At 36.5% G+C, this 18,132-nt stretch overlaps 1 protein-coding gene across 3 annotated transcripts in view; it reads left to right on the forward strand.

Moving 5' to 3' along the window:
- Positions 1 to 18,132, forward strand: part of KCNK2 (potassium two pore domain channel subfamily K member 2) — a 235,503-nt gene that overhangs the window by 153,024 nt on the left and 64,347 nt on the right. For all 3 annotated transcript variants that reach the window (XM_005540842.4, XM_005540841.5, XM_005540843.5), the window contains exon 4: positions 17,115 to 17,275. In XM_005540842.4, coding sequence (XP_005540899.1) covers positions 17,115 to 17,275 — 161 coding nt within the window. The remainder of the gene's footprint in view (positions 1 to 17,114; positions 17,276 to 18,132) is intronic.

The following is an 18,132-nucleotide window of genomic DNA, read 5'->3' on the forward strand; positions in this document are numbered from 1 at the left end:
GGGGAATAAGAGCCCAGGAATTTTAGCCTAACCATGCTTACCTTACTTATTGAACATCTACATCTTTTTAACTCTTGTCCATTACTTCACACCACCCCATGGAATTATTTTCATTTACAGTAATTATTCTAAGTGTTGAGTGTATTTACCTTTCTAAGCATTTGATTTATTCACGGACTTTTTGTTTAGAGGCTTATGTTGAGTAGGATGGCTTTTGTTCCACTCTTTTGTTCACACTCCTTTAACTCCTCACTCCTCATTTATGCTTAGGTCCTTGCGGAATTCCCTGATATAACACATTAACATTTTTTGTCCCAGTATGGAGTTATTTCAAGGCTTGTCTTGAATTTATTCTACTGTCAGTGCCTAAATGCTGCATATTGAGAGCCGTGTGGCCTCTGAGTAGATAGAACATTTGAGTAGACCTAACTTAGGGATAAATGATGATTGGGGTAGAGAAAATGAGACATATGGCACTACCAGAAAATTCACCACAACTGATAGTAGAAAAATGGAAAAACTGTTTCCTCTCCACTTCCCAGTTGGCTTGCTCTTGAGTTTCAGAGATCACAGTCATCAGGAGCCCAAAGTTATACTGTCCCAGCTATTTAAGTACAGTGTTTTAATGAGAATGTTTCTCATATGCATGCTGTCTTCCCCGGTTTTCAGTGTAGAAAATCTTTGTCTATTTGTGTGCCTTCATTAATGGTATAAGGAAAAGCCAGTGGGTGGCGTATTTAGCTGATTTTACTGTTAATTTTGAAAGTTTCGTATCAACATTTTCTTCATCTGAGTTTCCTCAGTATTTAGCATGGTGATTGGCAAGTTGTATTCAATGAAAATTTTTTAATTGAACAGAAATCACATTGATTGCTGTAGTGTTATTTGATTTGTTTTTATGTGTAGCATACTACTTTATGATACAGAGATATGGTACCATGATAGTATGCACTTTTTTTTCTTATCTAAAATTTCTTTCCATGAGATTGGTGTAATAGAGTTCTACCTCCCACATTTTTAGTCAGAATTACTTATACGTTTTTTAAAATGTGTTTAATTCTAGAAGGGTCTATACCAATGCAATTTTAATTTATTGTTGCTTTTGTTGTTACTATTGCCAATAAATGTAACAATAAACTACTGCCTCCACATTTGAAGCTGGCTAAGAGATTCAAGATTTTCAGGAACTGCCTATTAGTCAAATAGAACTCTTCAATCCAGAGTATATAAACTGCACCCAACAAGTCTAAACAGTTTAACTCTGTGACTTAATTTCAGTAAATCTCACACAGAGGGTAGAAAGGCTGCTATTATCCAAAAGTGTTGCTTATTAGAAGTTTAGTCTGACATCTTTCAATGGAGGTGAACTTGTTTGTAAAAGTCAGCTTTTTGATAGGCTTTCATTACATATCCCAAGTAAACATAAACAAAAACATATGTGGAGTTTGTCAATTTATCATTATGGATATCTGAAATTTCTCAGTAACGGGGTATATTCTTCAGTCATGATCCAAGGTTTAAATAACTGCGGCAGAAGACTAAATTAGGAAAATATTTCAAATCACAAGTGCAAACATGATGGATCTGGGCCATCTTCAGTCCTGAAAATGAAATGAAAGCTTAGCTTTTTGATCAAAAAGAGTCCTGGTAGGACCAATTACAGAGATGTCTGTAATTGGGTCTTTCTTTACTGCCTTTTGGCAAAATCATTAGCATGCTGTTTACGTTCTTCTTTCAATATACAGCATTGCTTTATATATATATTTTTTTCTCTGACATGTTTTTTAAAAAATTAATTTTGTTTTTTTAAATTTTACTTTAAGTTCTGGGATACGTGTGCAGAATGTGCAGGTTCGTTACATAGGTATATGTGTGCCATGGTGGTTTGCTGCATCCATTGACCTGTTGTCTAAAATTTCCTCCCCTCACCCCCCACCCTCCGATAGGCCCTGATGTGTGCTGTTCCCCTCCCCGTGTCCATGTGTTCTCACTGTTCAACTCCCATTTATGAATGAGAACATGTGGTGTTTGGTTTTTTGTTCCCGTGTTAGTTTGCTGAGAATGATGGCTTCCGGCTTCATCCATGTTGTGCAAAGGACGTGATCTCATTCCTTTTTAATGGCTGCATAGTTTCAACGGTGTGTATGTACCACGTTTTCTTTTCCAGTCTATCATTGATGGGCATTTGGGTTGGTTCCATGACTTTGCTATTGTAAATAGTGCTACAATAAACATATGTGTGCAAGTGTCTTTATAGTAGAATGATTTATATTCCTTTGGATATATACCCAGTAATGGAATTGCTGGGTTAAATGGTATTTATGATTCTACATCCTTGAGGAATCTCCAGACTGTCTTCCACAATGGCTGAACTAATTTACCCTCTCACCAGCATGTATAAGTGTCCCTATTTCTCCATAGACTTGCGAGAATCTATTGTTTATTGACTTTTTAATAATCGCCATTCTGACTGGCATGAGTGGTATCTCGTTGTGCTTTTGATTTGCATTTCTCTAATGGTCAGTGATGTTGAGCTTTTTTTCATATGTTTGTTAATCGTATAAATATCTTCTTCTGAGAAGTGTCTGTGCCCACTTTTTGATGGGGTTTTTTTTCCTTGTAAATTTATTTAAGTTCATTTTAGATTCTGGATATTAGACCTTTGTCAAATGGGTAGATTGCAAAAATTTCCTCCCATTCTGTAGATTTCCTGTTCTGATCGCGTCTTTTGTTGTGTAGAAGCTCTTCAGTTTAATTATATCTCATTTGTCAATTTTGGCTTTTTTGTCTCGAAATCTTTGCCCATGCCTATGTCCTGAATGGTATTGCCTAGGATTTTTATGGTTTTGGGTTTTACATCTAATTCTTTAATCCATCTTGAGTTAATTTTTGTATAAGGTGTAAAGAAGGGGTCCAGTTTCAGTTTTCTGCATATGGCTAGCCAATTTTCCCAGCACTATCTATTGAATAGGCGATCCTTTCCCCATTGCTTGTTTTTGTCAGGTTTGTCGAAGATCAGATGGTTGTAGATGTGTGGTGTTATTTCTGTGGTCTCTATTCTGTTCCATTGGCCTATATGTCTGTTTTGGTATCAGCATTGTTGTATTTTTATGTAGTCATATTTATCCTTTGCTTTCTTTATGGATCTTACCTAGTCGTTATATTTAAAGAATTATTCTCTTGCCCTTTTTTCATAATATTTTACAGTCATGTTTTTAAATATTTGATGATTTAATCCTTCTGATAATATTTAGTGTATAATGTGAGATAAAGACATAGTTTATTTTGAAATAGCCTACTACTTACCCCGTCACTATTTAGTGAATAATCAACTCTTTTTAAATGACTTAGAATATCATATTTGTCAAATATTAAATTCATTTACATACAGGAGTCCTTTTTATGCTTTATATTGTTTTCATTCATTAATTTGCCACATAATCTTAATTTTTAAAACTGTAGATAATATCTTTATAATTTGGAAGCAACCTTTATCTCCTATTAGTGTTCCTCTTAAATATTTATTGACTATTATTATTCATTTTATTCCAGATGAATTTTAGAATAATTTCATTAAATCATATAATTTTTTAAAACTCTGAATTTTGGTTGCAAAGATAGTAAATTTGTTACTTATTCAGGAAGATATTTATTTTGAGACTGAGCCTTGCTCTCTCACCAGGCTGGAGTGCAGTGGCGTGATCTCAGCTCACTGCAACCTCTGCCTCCTGGATTCAAGCGATTTTCCTGCCTTAGCCTCTCAGGTAGCTGGGACTATAGGCATGCACCACCACACCCAGCTAATTTTTGTATTTTTAGTAAAGATGAGGTTTCACCATGTTGGCCGGGATGGTCTCCGTCTCTTGACCTCGTGATCCACCTGCCTTGGCCTCCCAAAATGCTGGGATTACAGGCATGAACCACCATGCCAGGCCAAGACATTTAATTTTTTAGTGAGTTCCCACAAAGAAACATTGTACTTCACTAAGTTTTTCTTGTATTATACAGACTCTCTAAAGTATATTGAGGTGTTTGTATTTGCGTGTCAGTTGGTCAAGAATATTTATTGATTGTCAATTATGCATTAGTTAATAAGGAAGTACTCATGCAAAGTTCTGGAGTTATAATTATAAAAAACTATATGTGTGTGTAAATATTTGTAGATATAGGTAGTCTGTGTGTGTATATATATCATATATATATCTCAAATGTAATCAATCAGTCTCTACATTCATGGAGTTCAAATTTGAGTGGGGAAGATAGACATTAAAATGAACTGTTGCAAATAAGTATATAATTACGAAGTGCACAGTATTGATGGGAATTTTATTTATTTATGGTGCTATTAAGTTCTGATCAGAAAAATGCCTGTTCACTTGAGACTGTTCAACCAGGAGCAGCATATGCAGGCCTCCTGTTAGGTGATACCCTTACCACTTTCAGTGAACTTAACAATAGCCGTCCATGGAAGGCCTTTCCTTGCAAGTGAAGTGAAAAAGAAATACAAACTTTTTGTGTGATATACTCATCTAAATTCCAGAGGCCTTAGCTTGGCATCCATCCAGCTCTTTGGCACAGACTGTCTGCAGTCCCCTACATTTGACTCTGTAATGTGTTGGTAAATGTTAGCTGGTTGATGGGGAAAAAGATCTAAATTACAGAGCTTGCCAATTTCTGTGGTACAAATATTTTTACTGTATTAGTTCATTCTCACATGGCTATAATGAACTATCCGAGACTGGGTAATTTATGAAGAAAAGAGGTTTAATTGACTCACAGTTATGGAGGCTTAACAGGAAGCATGACTGGGAGGTCTCAGGATACTTACAGTCATGGCAGAAGGTGAAGGGGACACAAGCACGTCTTACTGTGGTGCAACAGGAGAGAGCAAGAGAGAAAGGGGCAAGTGCAACACACTTTTAAACCATCAGATCTCATGAGAACTTACTATCACAAGAACAGCAAGGGGAAAGTCCACCCCCATTGTTCAGTCACCTCCCCCAAGGCCCGTCCTCTGACACTTGGGGAATATAATTGGAGGTGAGATTTGGGTGTGGACGCAGAGCAAAACCATACCATCTATTAAATATAATTTCAAGCCATCATGCAGAATTCCTTCAAAGATTTCTCTAGCCACCATTGTACTGGGCTTTAAGGCTGAATCTGTCTCAGAGGAGGCATCCCTCACTGGGCCACCACTCCCCAAGGCACAGAAAGAAGTGACCTAGCAGTTTTCTGACACAAAGGGCATGATTAGAGCTCCCCAAACAGCTGCTAAGTCAGCTGTAGTATCAAACCCCTTCTCCCTCCCTGATCCAAGGTTCAGTCCTCTGACTGCTGCCCCTCCCCACCTCCATGAAGGTTATGCCTCATTAATCCGCAATCTTTTCTAGTCCTCAAGCTCTTTGGAAGCCAGAATGACTGCCATTCCTTCCACTCTCTTGTCATGCATATATTATGCCATAAACTGAAAGCTTTACTTTCCTCAAGGGAAACATTTTGAGCATGAATACCTTATTTTAAGAGTTAAAACAAAATTTAATACTTTTTTTTGCCCATTTTTCTTCTTGCTGTAATAGTACTGTTTTACTTAAGGCAATGAAGATGCTGCTGATTGACCAGAGAAAGGATCAGGAGTCCAGACAATTACAAATATTAATATTTTAGAAAGCTCTGTCTACTCTACTGCTTATAGTCAATGGACATTTTTCATCTGATTCCCATAAATCCATTAACAATATCACGTCATTTAACTAGTGTCTGTATTCATTGGTTTGAACTTGTGGTACATCTGTGGAGGGAAGTCTACTTTTATTGTACACAGGGAAGAGAGGGAAGAAAGCATCAGGAAGCCTTCTCTAAAGAACCACCTGATTGGGTCACCAGGAGAATGTTTGGGGGAGTTCTAATTAAGCCCTTTGTGTTGAAAAACTGCTAGATCACCTTTTTGGTGCCATGGGGAGTAATCACTCTGTGAGGGATGCCTCCTCCGAGACACAGATTCAGCCTTAGAGTTCAGTATAATGGCGGCTAAAGAAATATTTGAAAAGTGAAGCAGAGAATATTCAGAGAAGTATTCTATTAGGATCCCTCATTCTTCCTCTCTTAGGTCTCCTGTTGTCTGTCATAAGATAATAAAATGAAGTACAGATATACCACAAGGGACTTGTCTCCATTTTGTGGTCAGTGAAAGGTAGATTGGCTATCCTAAAATCTAGAATTCTGTTTGGATTTTGGGCCATGTTATAGGTGATGTAAATAGGCTTCCTGAGGATATTCTTTGACAGATTTCCTGAAGATGTTCCATAGTGGCCTCCAGGCTAAATCTGAGTCACTGATTGATGTAAACTTGGAGTTCTCATTTCTTATGCTCTTTTAACTAACGTGGGGTAGATAAAGTAAGTCCTCTTGACAGCTAGGCTTTATTATTAAAACAGTAAAGCCTATTTCTAGCAATGCCACAGTGAGAATAAAAATAAAACCAAAAGTTGTATCTTTTATTTATTTTTTCCCTGATCCTTCCTGGAGATAGGTTACTTCTTATGAATATGACTCTACAGACATTTGTCATCTTATGCAAAAAACAAACAAAAAATAATTGGATAAAATAGGATAACTCAGATGCCTGCCCTACCCCAGGCCACATAGTTATTGACCTGGAGAAGGCAATAAAGGACAGTGTTGGATCTTAGCAGGACTCTGAGATAATCAGCGAACCCACATCAAGATAGTGCACCCTGCTGACTTGGCAAGTCCCTCAGGTTCTTGGTACTCAGTTTATTGATGTTAGAATAGGGGATGGGTTTGAAGTTGTTGAATTCTAGAGTTCTATTCTTGGATTGTGTACAGAAATGGTTCACCCTCCCAAGTAGGTCAGTTGAACATTTTCTGACTTCTTAAACTTTGGGATGGTCTTTTTCTTCTTTAAATTACCTTGATGCAAGCTTTCTGGGCCTTTATCATGCTTGCCCTGATGAATTATTTGTGCATGTTGCTCTGCTATAGAACATTACAAGGCATTAGGAGATAAGAGCAGATAAGAGACAAATGAGCTAAGTGTGTAGATTCCTTACATCAGAGCCCATGTTCCTGCCAGACTTTCCTAGGTGTTGGGATGCCGGTCATGGCAGATACTTCATCTTGACTCTAGGTGTCCTCCTGTACTCCAGGGTTCTCAACCTCTCCTTGTCCTCTGCGCAGAGCATATAGGAACTTCTGGATTGTTTGCAACTTGTGGAGGTTTCTGAAGCTGTGTTCCATTAAGGAGACACTGGGTGGACAAGAACTTTACTTGCATCTTCTCTAATTCCTTCTTTCCCCTAGCAGGATCTACTGCGGACAGAAGGGGGATGGTAATAGGGTTTTTTCTACTACCTAAAATAGAAAAGTACATTTTTAAAGAAGAATATCCTTGCTATATATGTAATACAGTTGGGGAGTGTTTTAAAGGATTATTATCTTATTTACTATCCTATGGTTTTATTTCCCTTCATGTCTTCTTTTCTAGCACTATTTGCATTTTTGTTTTTTCCTGATACTGTAACTAGTGCATAAAAGTTTGAGGAACATAATACTTACATACTTGTACTCTTAAAGTGTTTCCCTACAAATAACTTATTAATTGCAAAGGAAGAGAACAGTAACTTTTCAGTAGTGAAACCTTATGGACCTACCTTAGCCAAGTTCTCAAAGTCAGTATCATCATTAATAGGACAAGCTAATATATGCCCTGATGTGATGCACTGAGAAGGTTGTGGTATTTCAGCCCCAAATGCGTAACTTAAACCCATTTGTGACAAAGTATCAGACAGATTTAAATCGAGGAATATTTTACAAAATAACTACCCTCCATTCTTCAAAAACATAAAAATCAAAAAAGATAAAAGAAGGTTTATGAACTACTCTGGGAGATTAAAGGAGACTAAACAGACATGCCAATTAAATACAAGGTATAATCTTGAATTAATAAGACAGTTGGAAGAATTTGAATATAGACTGTAGATTAGATGATAATACTGTATTAGTGTTAAATTTCCCAAATTTGATTATTGTACTTTGGTTACTTAAGAGAAAGCCCTGTTTTTCTTAAGAAATAACACAGCAGAGAACTAAGGGATAAAATGGCATGATGTCTACAGCTTACTATAAAATGGTTCAGAAAAAAGAAATGTCTGGATGTGGAGAGAGTGAGAAAGCAAAGTGGGAAAATATTAACACATACAGGAAGCGTATACAGGAGTTCTGTGAACAATTATAAATTTTCTGTGAGTTAAAGGTATTTTGAAAATAAAAGGTAAAACAGAAAAGAAAGAAAACAGGCTCCAGGAGCACTGGTTTATTGTATGGCTTCCCCTTCCACTGCTCCACGGAAATGACCACTTCTGACATCATTGATGCCCAATTTGTTGCTAAATCATTAGACATTCTTCAGTGATGATCTTATTCGACCTTTCAAAAATAGCTGGTGATGTTCATCATTCACTTCTTTTTTAACTTGCTCTTCCTGTGACTTTTCTAACAACTCACTTCCCTTTATTCTTTTATAACCAGTCTCTTTGAGGCCCCTCTTTGCCATCTCTACACTTTAAGTGGTGTTTTTTGGAATTCTGTCCTAGGCTGTCTTTTCTTCTGAGTCTATACATTCTTCCTGAGTGTTTACCCCATAATTTGCAGATCTGTTCAGGTTGCTCTTGGGTTTCAGACTTATACATGCCATATTCTGTGGCTCTCTCCTTTGGTTATTCCTCTGGGCATATCAAAATCAACCTATTCCAAATTTGTTATCTTTCTTACCTTCCTTGATCCTACCCTGGTTTCCCCCAGACCTGGTCATTTTTCATTGTGTCTGTCTCAGAGAAATGTTGCCAAGATCATCCATTACTCATACCGAGACCTGGACTTGACACTTCTTTATTCTTGCCTCTATAAATATCTTCCTCTTTACAGCCAGAATACACATGTAACAGGATCCATCTAAAAGTCTTGCATTAGTCATTCGGCCTACATGATAGCGCCCAAACTGTTGAGCATGGATATGATTCTTCATTATGTAGCTTCAGTTTTCTTTTCTTCCTTTATCTGCTGCCACTCTCACACTCTCTCTTTTCTAACCATCTGAATTTTTTTCAGTTTCTCAGAGATGCTGGATTACCTTTAGATTTTTCCTCGAAGACCTTACATGTATTGTTGATTAGCCTTATCGTGAACCCTACTTATTTCTGCTACCTGGGAAACTTTTTTATGGGACTTGCTCTTTCACCCTCTCTCTCTGTCTTTTTTTTTTTAATTATACTTTAAGTTCTGGGACACATGTACAGAACATGCAGGTTTGTTACATAGGTATACACGTGCCATGGTGTTTTGCTGCACCCATCAACCAGTTATCCATATTAGGTGTTTCTCCTAATGCTATCCCGCCCCTAGCCTCTTAGCCCCCTAGCCCCTGACAGGACCTGGTGTGTGATGTTCCCCTCCCTGTGTCCATGTGTTCTCACTGTTCAACTCCCACTTATGAGTGAGAACACATGGTATTTGTTTTTCTGTTCCTGTGTTAGTTTGCTGAGAATGATGGTTTCTAGTTTCATCCATATCCCTGCAAAGGACATGAACTCATCCTTTTTTATGGCTGCATAGTATTCCATGGTGTATATGTGCCACATTTTCTTAATCCAGTTTATCATTGATGGGCATTTGGATTGGTTCCAAATCTTTGCTATTGTGAATGGTGCTGCAGTAAACATACATGTGCATGTGTCTTTATCGTAGAATGATTTATAATCCTTTGGGTGTATACCCACTAATGGGATTGCTGGGTCAAATGGTATTTCTGGTTCTAGATCCTTAAGGAATCACCACATTGTCTTCCATGATGGTTGAACTAATTTACAGTCCCAACAACAGTGTAACAGCATTCCTATTTCTCCACAGCCTCTCCAGCACCTGTTGTTTCCTGACTTTTTAATGATCACCATTCTAACTGGCATGACATGGTATCTCATGCCATGTTTTAATTTGCATTTCTCTAATGAACAGTGATGATGAGCTTCTTTCATGTTTGTTGGCTGCATAAATGTCTTCTTTTGAGAAGTGTCTGTTCATATCCTTTGTCCACTTTTTGATGGGGTTGTTTTTTTTTCTTGTAACTTTGTTTAAGTTCCTTGTAGATTCTGGGTATTAGCCCTTTGTCAGATTGATTGATTGCAAAAATTTTCTCCCATTCTGTATGCTGCCTGTCACTCTGATGATGGTTTCTTTTGCTGTGCAGAAGCATGTTAGTTTAATTAAATCCCACTTGTCAATTCTGGCTTTTGTTGCCATTGCTTTTGGTGTTTTAGTCATGAAATCTTTGCCCATGCCTATGTCCTGAATGGTATTGCCTAGGTTTTCTTCTAGGGTTTTTATGATTTTTGGTCTTATGTTTAAGTCTTTAATCCATCTTGAGCTAATTTTTATATCAGGTGTAAAGAAGGGGTCCAGTTTCAGCTTTCTACATATGGCTAGCCGGTTTTCCCAACACCATTTATTAAATAGGGAATCCTTTCCCCATTTCTCGTTTTTGTCAGGTTTGTCAAAGATCAGATGGGAGTAGATGTGTGGCATTATTTCTGAGGCCTCTGTTCTGTTCCATTGGTGTGTGTGTGTGTATATATATATATATATATAAACAGATATATATATATATATCTGTTTGTGTGTGTGTGTGTGTGTATATATATATATATATTTCTGTTTTGATACCAGTACCATGCTCTTTTGGTTACTATACACTTGTAGTATAATTTGAAGTCAGGTAGCGTGACACCTCCAGCTTTGTTCTTTTTGATTAGGATTGTCTTGGCTATACGGGCTCTTTTTTGGTTTCATATGAAATTTAAAGTCTTTTTTTTCTAATTATGTGAAGTGAAGAAAGTCATTGGTAGCTTGATGAGGATAGCATTGAATCTATAAATTACTTTGGGCAGTATGGCCATTTTCACAATATTGATTCTTGCTATCCATGAGCATGGAATGTTTTTCCATTTGTTTGTGTCCTCTTTTATTTCCTTGAGCAGTGGTTTGTAGTTCTCCCTGAAGAGGTCTTTCACACCCATTGTAAGTTGTATTTCTAGATATTTTAGTCTCTTTGTAGCGATTGTGAATGGGAGTTCACTCACGACTTGGCTCTCTGTTTGTCTATTATTGGTGTATAGGAATGCTTGTGATTTTTGCACATTGATTTTATATCCTGAGACTTTGCTGAAGTTACTTATCAACTTAAGGAGATTTGGGGCTGAGACGATGGGGTTTTCTAGATATACAATCACGTGAGCTGCAAACAGAGATAATTTGACTTCCTCTCTTCCTATTTGAATACCTTTTATTTCTTTCTCTTGCCTGATTGCCCTGGCCAGAACTTCCAATACTATGTTGAATAGGAATGGTGAGAGAGGGCATCCTTGTCTTGTGCTGGTTTTCAAAGGGAGTGATTCCAGCTTTTGCCCATTCAGTATGATGTTGGCTGTGGGTTTGTCATAAATAGTTCTTATTATTTTGAGATATGTTATATCAGCACCCAGCTTAGTGAGAGTTTTTAACATGAAGGGGAGTTGAATTTTATTGAAGGACTTTTCTGCATCTATTGAAATAATCATGTGGTTTTTGTCATTGTTTCTGTTTATGTGATGCATTACTTTTATTGATTTGTATATGTTGAACCAGCCTTGCATCCCAGGGATGAAGCCGACTTGATCATGGTGGATAAGCTTTTTAATGTGCTGCTGGATTCAGTTTGTCAGTATTTTACTGAGAATTTTTGCATCGATGTTCATCGGAGATATTGGCCTGAATTTTTTTTTGTGTCGTTGTTGTGTCTCTGCCAGGTTTTGGTATGAGGATAATGCTGACCTCATAAAATGAGTTAGGGAAGAGTCTCTGTTTTTCTATTGTTCAGAATAGTTCCAGAGGGAAAGATACCAGCTCCTGTTTGTACCTCTGGTAGAATTGAACTATGAATCTGTCTGGTCCTGGGCTTTTTTGGTTGGTAGGCTACTAATTACTGCCTCAATTTCAGAACTTCTTATTCGTCTATTCAGGGATTCGATTTTTTCCTGGTTTAGTCTTGGGAGGTTGTATGTGTCCAGGTATTTATCCGTTTATTCTAGATCGTCTAGTGTATTTGTGTAGAAGTGTTTATAGTATTCTCTGATGGTAGTTTGTATTTCTGTGGGATCAGTGATGGTATCCTCTTTATCATTTCTTCTTGTGTCTATTTGATTCTTCTCTCTTTTCTTTTTTATTAGTCTAGCTAGCGGTCTATCTATTTTGTTAATCTTTTCAAACAACCACCTCCTGGATTCATTGATTTTTTTGAAGAGTTTGTCTTGTCTCTATCTCCCTCAGTTCTGCTCTGATCTTAGTTTTTTCTCGTCTTCTGCTTGCTTTTGAATTTGTGTGCGTTTGCTTCTCTGGTTCTTTTAATTATGATGTTAGGGTGTCAATTTTAGATCTTTCCCACTTTCTCCTGTGGGCATTTAGTGCTATAAACTTCCCTCTATACACTGCTTTAGCTGTGTCCCAGAGATTCTGGTATATTGTGTCTTTGTTCTCATTGGTTTCAAAGAACTTATTTATTTCTGCCTAAATTTCATTATTTACGCTACCTGAGTAACTTCTACTCAGATTCAGATCACAGCTTCAGGGTCACTTAGTGTGTGCAGCATGTCTCATTCTCTTACATCCTGTGCATCAGGAACATTCCGTACTTTCTGTGGCACACACTTATCACACTTTTGTATCAGTCTCTTGCAGGTGTCCTCACTGGATTGTCAACTTGAGAGATCAGGTCTGTCTACTTCACAGCTGCACCCCTAGTGCTTAGCAAAGTGCCTGGCAAATAGTAGATGCTTAATAAAAAATTTTGAATGTATGAATGAGTAATTGCAATCCATGGCAAAAGCAGATATTAGAGAACCTTACTCTTATTATACATGTACATTTGCCCACTGATTCATAACAACTTTGTATTATAAGGAATCCCAGAAAACCATTAGTCCAAAGTATTAAACACTGCAAGTGATTATCTTGCTTCTGTCTGACTCTTATAGTCATTTACTCTGTTTTGGCTGCAGTTACTTTAGCATGAGTTCGCTTTCCATAGCTTGCACCAATTGCTTTTTGTTCTTTGCCTTGAAGCATCAGAATAGGTCTGTTTCCTTGTCCATGTTTTAATCATTCACATAGTTGAAATCAGCTAGCCTGTGTCTTTCTACTCTCAGCCTTCTTTTCTTCAGCACAAACACCTCCAATTCCTTCAACTTTCATATGTGAAAAGTTGCTTAATATAGAGCATGCTATTTTGCCAATGTCCCTTATGAAGAATGGCATCCATAATTTGACAAAACATTCACAACATAGTGGAAGAACAATGTATAGTCATGACTGCATTAACCTGGCTATTAAATAGTTTGCATACTGACGAGGCTAAATACATTGATCCTCTAACCTTTGCTTCTACAAATATTATTATTGATAGTGATTATAAGAATTATTATCATACCTAACATATATTGAGCACATATAGTATAATAGAGTAAGCACTTTTCACATAGTACTTTATTTGGTACTTAAAACTCAATGAAATGTGTAGTAACAATATGCCCTTTTAACAGATGAGGAAATAATTTGCCCAAGGTCACATAACTAAGAAATAATGGTTCCAGGAATGGCTATAATATACTGCTAAACTGTTACTAGGTTTTGTCTTGACTGATATCCTTCAATCAGTTAATTTTAGCACTAAAACTCAATGAAGTATGTAATAACAATATGTCCTGTTAACAGATGAGGAAATAATTTTCCCAAGGTCACATAACTAAGGAATGATGGTTCCAGGAATGTCTATCACATACTGCTAAACTCTTGCTAGGTTTTGTCTTGACTGATATCTTTCTATCAGTTAATTTTAGGCTCTGATGTAAAATGGTTTTAACATGATGTGTGATTACCTTATTGTAAACCTGTGGAATTTTTGTTAGATAATCAATATCTAACTTCTTAAAAGACTGGTAAATTCAGAGATTGAATTCCTTGTTTATGTAAACATGCATTTACCTCACATCACTAAAAAGTTGAGATGACAGAGGCGTAGAAAAATTTTTTTTTAAAATTTCCATAGTGTGCTCAAGAGCAGGAAAAATATTGTGACTGACACAACAGGAGTGGTTTTGGGCATGTTATGAATCGTATAGATGAGGAGGGACCATGAACTCTTCTTGAGTTGAGGAGCCCACATCTCCCATAGAAGCAAAACAGAGGATTCAAAAAATGAAAATTTCCAAGAGAACTTCATAAAGTCACCAAAATTAAAAGCAGAAATGGGTCCAAGGGCAGTCAGCCTATAAATTACTTCAAGTTCTGTGGAACTACTAATCCTAACTTTTTGGTAGCTGCCTCCAGTCTTTGCCTCCAGAATCAAGCTGTATTTTCCAAACAGAGCTGTGTTACAGATATTCCCAGAGCAGGCAGCAGGCCTGAGAAACAGTAAGATGGCTGTACACTGGTGGCTGCTCTGAGAATTAGGAGAACCTGTCCCCAGAAATCCTGTACAATGCACTCCTACATGAAAGTCCAGACTCCAGTCTCCCCTCCTTCACCAGCACTACTTCAGCCAGGGCTCCTTGAACCAGAATCTTCCATATACCACCAGAACAATCATGAATCTCACTGAGGCTAGAAAATAAATTTCGACTACAAATACTAACCAATCTAGTATTGTATTGTGTTTACAAGTATGAGGATATGACCAGGAATTAACTACTCATAGAAATTGTCCTAAGTAAAGAAAGTGTAGGATTTCCCTCAAATAATTGAGTTACTACATGGTTCAACACTGAAAAAGAAATTAATATAATTATTATTTTCATGGCATAAGAAAAGGCTAATGGAAAAAAAAGTCAAAGTTCTTGAACATTAGATACATCAAAAACAAATCCCTCAGTAGATGAGTTGACTAGCACGAACACAGAATTGACTGAGTAGGAGGAAGAGAAGGATGGAAATATCATAGGGAAAAATATATGGGTTAAAATGACTAAACATTAGCTCACCCTCACTCCATGTTCTTTCTGTATCAAACAAATACAACATTCATATTCTTTTCAAATAACAATTAAATAAATACAAAAATTGACCATAATAAAGCCACAAGGAAAATCTCAATGGATTCCAACAAGTAAAAATCACATAGCCCATAATCTTTGACTACAATAGTCATTAAACTGGAAAGTAACAACAACAACAAAAATCCCAAAATATCTGCTCACGTTTTTGAGTAAGAGATAACTAAAATCAAAGTTCCAAATTAATTTAATATGAAGGACAGTAAGAGGTTTGCTGATGAAAAGAGGTACTCTATGTACTTCTAGAAGTACATTCTTTAACCCAAGCATATATGTGTAGATGGTTCTTCTGCTCTTAAAAGTGAATGAAGTTGAGCTACTTGAATAGTAACAAGTAGATATCCTTGCACAAAACTGGAAAGGCTTCACGATCTTTAAAACTTTAAAGAAGTTTAATAATTTTACATTTTTGGATATTACTTTTTGGTAAATACTTTAATTAAAATATTTTAAAGTTGCTACTAAACTTTCATCTTTAAATAACTTAAGCATATCTGAAGACTCTTGAATTGAGGCAATATAGTCTTCTCAGTGTGTTCTGAATGATAACAAAAGCTTTACAGTCAACAGGATTATCAGCAATAAAGAGATAGAAGTAAGTTTAATGTGCCAAAAGCAGTTGCAACCAAAGCCAACACTGACAAATGGGGTCTAATCAAGCCAAAGAGCTTCTTCACAGGAAAAGAAACTATCAGCAGAGTGAACAGGCAACCTACAGAATGGAAGAAAATTTTTGCAATCTACCCATCTGACAAAAGTCTGATATCCAGAATCTACAAGGAACTTAAACACATTTACAAGAAAAAAAAACCATCAAAAACTGGGCAAAATATGTGAACAGACACTCCTCAAAAGAAGACATTTATGCAGCCAACAAACATATGAAAAAAGCTCAACATCACTGATCGTTAGAGAAATGCAAATCAGAAGCACAATGAGATACCAACTCATGCTAGTCAGAATGACGATTATTAAAAAGTAAAGTAATAATACAGGTTGTGGAGAAATAGGAACATTTTTATACTGCTGGTGGAAATGTAAATTAGTTCAACCATTGTGGAAGACAGTGTGGTGATTCCTCAAGGATGTAGAACTAGAAATACCATTTGACCCAGCAGTCCCATTACTGGGTATATAGCCAAAGGATTATAAATCATTCTACTATAAAGACACTTGCACAAATATGTTTACTGCAGCACTATTTACAATATCAAAGTCATGGAACCAACCCAAATCCCCATCAATGATAGACTGGATAAAGAAAATGTGGTACATATACACCATGGAATACTATGCAGCCATAAAAAGGAATGAGATCATGTCCTTCGCAGGGACATTGATGAAGCTGGAAGCCATCTTCCTCAGCAAACTAACACAGGAACAGAAAACCAAACACCACATGTTCTCGCTCATAAGTGGGAATTGAACAGTGAGAACACATGGACACAGGGAGGGGAACAACACACACTGGGATGAGTCAGGGGTGGTGGGAAGGGGAGGAAGAGTATGCAGGGCTTAAAACCTAGATGATGGGTTGAGAGGTGCAGCAAACCATCATGGCACACACGTATACCTAGGTAACAAACCTACACATTCTGCAATTGTATCCCAGAACTTAAAGTAAAAAAAGAAAGAAAAAAGAAATAAGTTTAATGAAAATATTATTTTGAAAAAATAGTGAATAATAATAATGAAAACATTATTGCATGTGTTATCACCTCAGTTTTCATCATCTCAAAGTTTAGTTGGAATATTAACTATACTTTGTATATTTTTGAAATATTTGCTTGGAATATCTTATATTAGAACATATTAAAATAGTATGTAATACAAACGGATTCTTAACTAGTCAAAATCAATTATTGGTATCATGCAATATTTGGGAGTTTCTGAATCAATCTTGAGTTCATATGTTTTAAACAACTATATTCATTTATAAACAATGTAATTTTTTTAAAGGATTTGGAAACATCTCACCACGTACAGAAGGCGGCAAAATATTCTGTATCATCTATGCCTTACTGGGAATTCCCCTCTTTGGTTTTCTCTTGGCTGGAGTTGGAGATCAACTAGGCACCATATTTGGAAAAGGAATTGCCAAAGTGGAAGATACGTTTATTGTGAGTATGATAGATATTTAACTACATATATTTATTGTTTGATTTTTAAAAAAAATACATCTTTTCTGTCACCTCAGATACAATTAGTGATTCAATTATTAGGGTTTCCATAACAATTTATATGTATCTCTATTGGCATGTAACTCACTGTATTTTAATTATGTTTATACTTAATCTGAATGAATAAAGTAATGCATGAGAAAAACTCAAAGGTATAAACAGAAAAAAGTAGAAATTCAAAAGTCTTAGATTCAAATTTCTTTTACTTTTTTTTTTTTTTTTTTGAGACAGAGTCTTGCTCTGTCACCCAGGCTGCAGTTCAATGGTGCAATGGTGCAATCTTGGCTCACTGCAGCCTCCACCTCCCAGGTTCAACAATTCTCCTGAGTAGCTGGAATTATAGGCACCCGTCACGATGCCTGGCTAATTTTGTGTTTTTTGGTAGAGGTGGGGTTTCACTATGTTTGCCAGGCTGGTCTTGAACTCCTGACCTCAAATGATCTGCCCGTCTTGGTCTCCCAAAGTGCTGGGATTACAGGCTTGAGCCACCGTGTCCAGCCAGATTTAAATTTCATATGTAGTGTCTCCTAGCTGTATTCTCTTAAACTAGTTATTATCCCATCAAATCTACATTTTCTTATCTGTATAACTTGAATAATGGTATATGGAGGCATCATTCTGAGGGTTGGTGGCAATATAAATTTAACTTTAACATAAGTAGTAAAAGACTGACAGTACTTTATTATTTTAAAATTTGTTTTGATACCCTTATAAAGCCCCTTTGGGAAAGATGTAGTCTAAATAGTAAACATAATAAAGGTGATCATATAACTTAATTCAGTAATGCCATTGATAGA

Source organism: Macaca fascicularis, chromosome 1 (assembly GCF_037993035.2).
Source record: "Macaca fascicularis isolate 582-1 chromosome 1, T2T-MFA8v1.1".
NCBI lineage: Eukaryota > Metazoa > Chordata > Mammalia > Primates > Cercopithecidae > Macaca > Macaca fascicularis.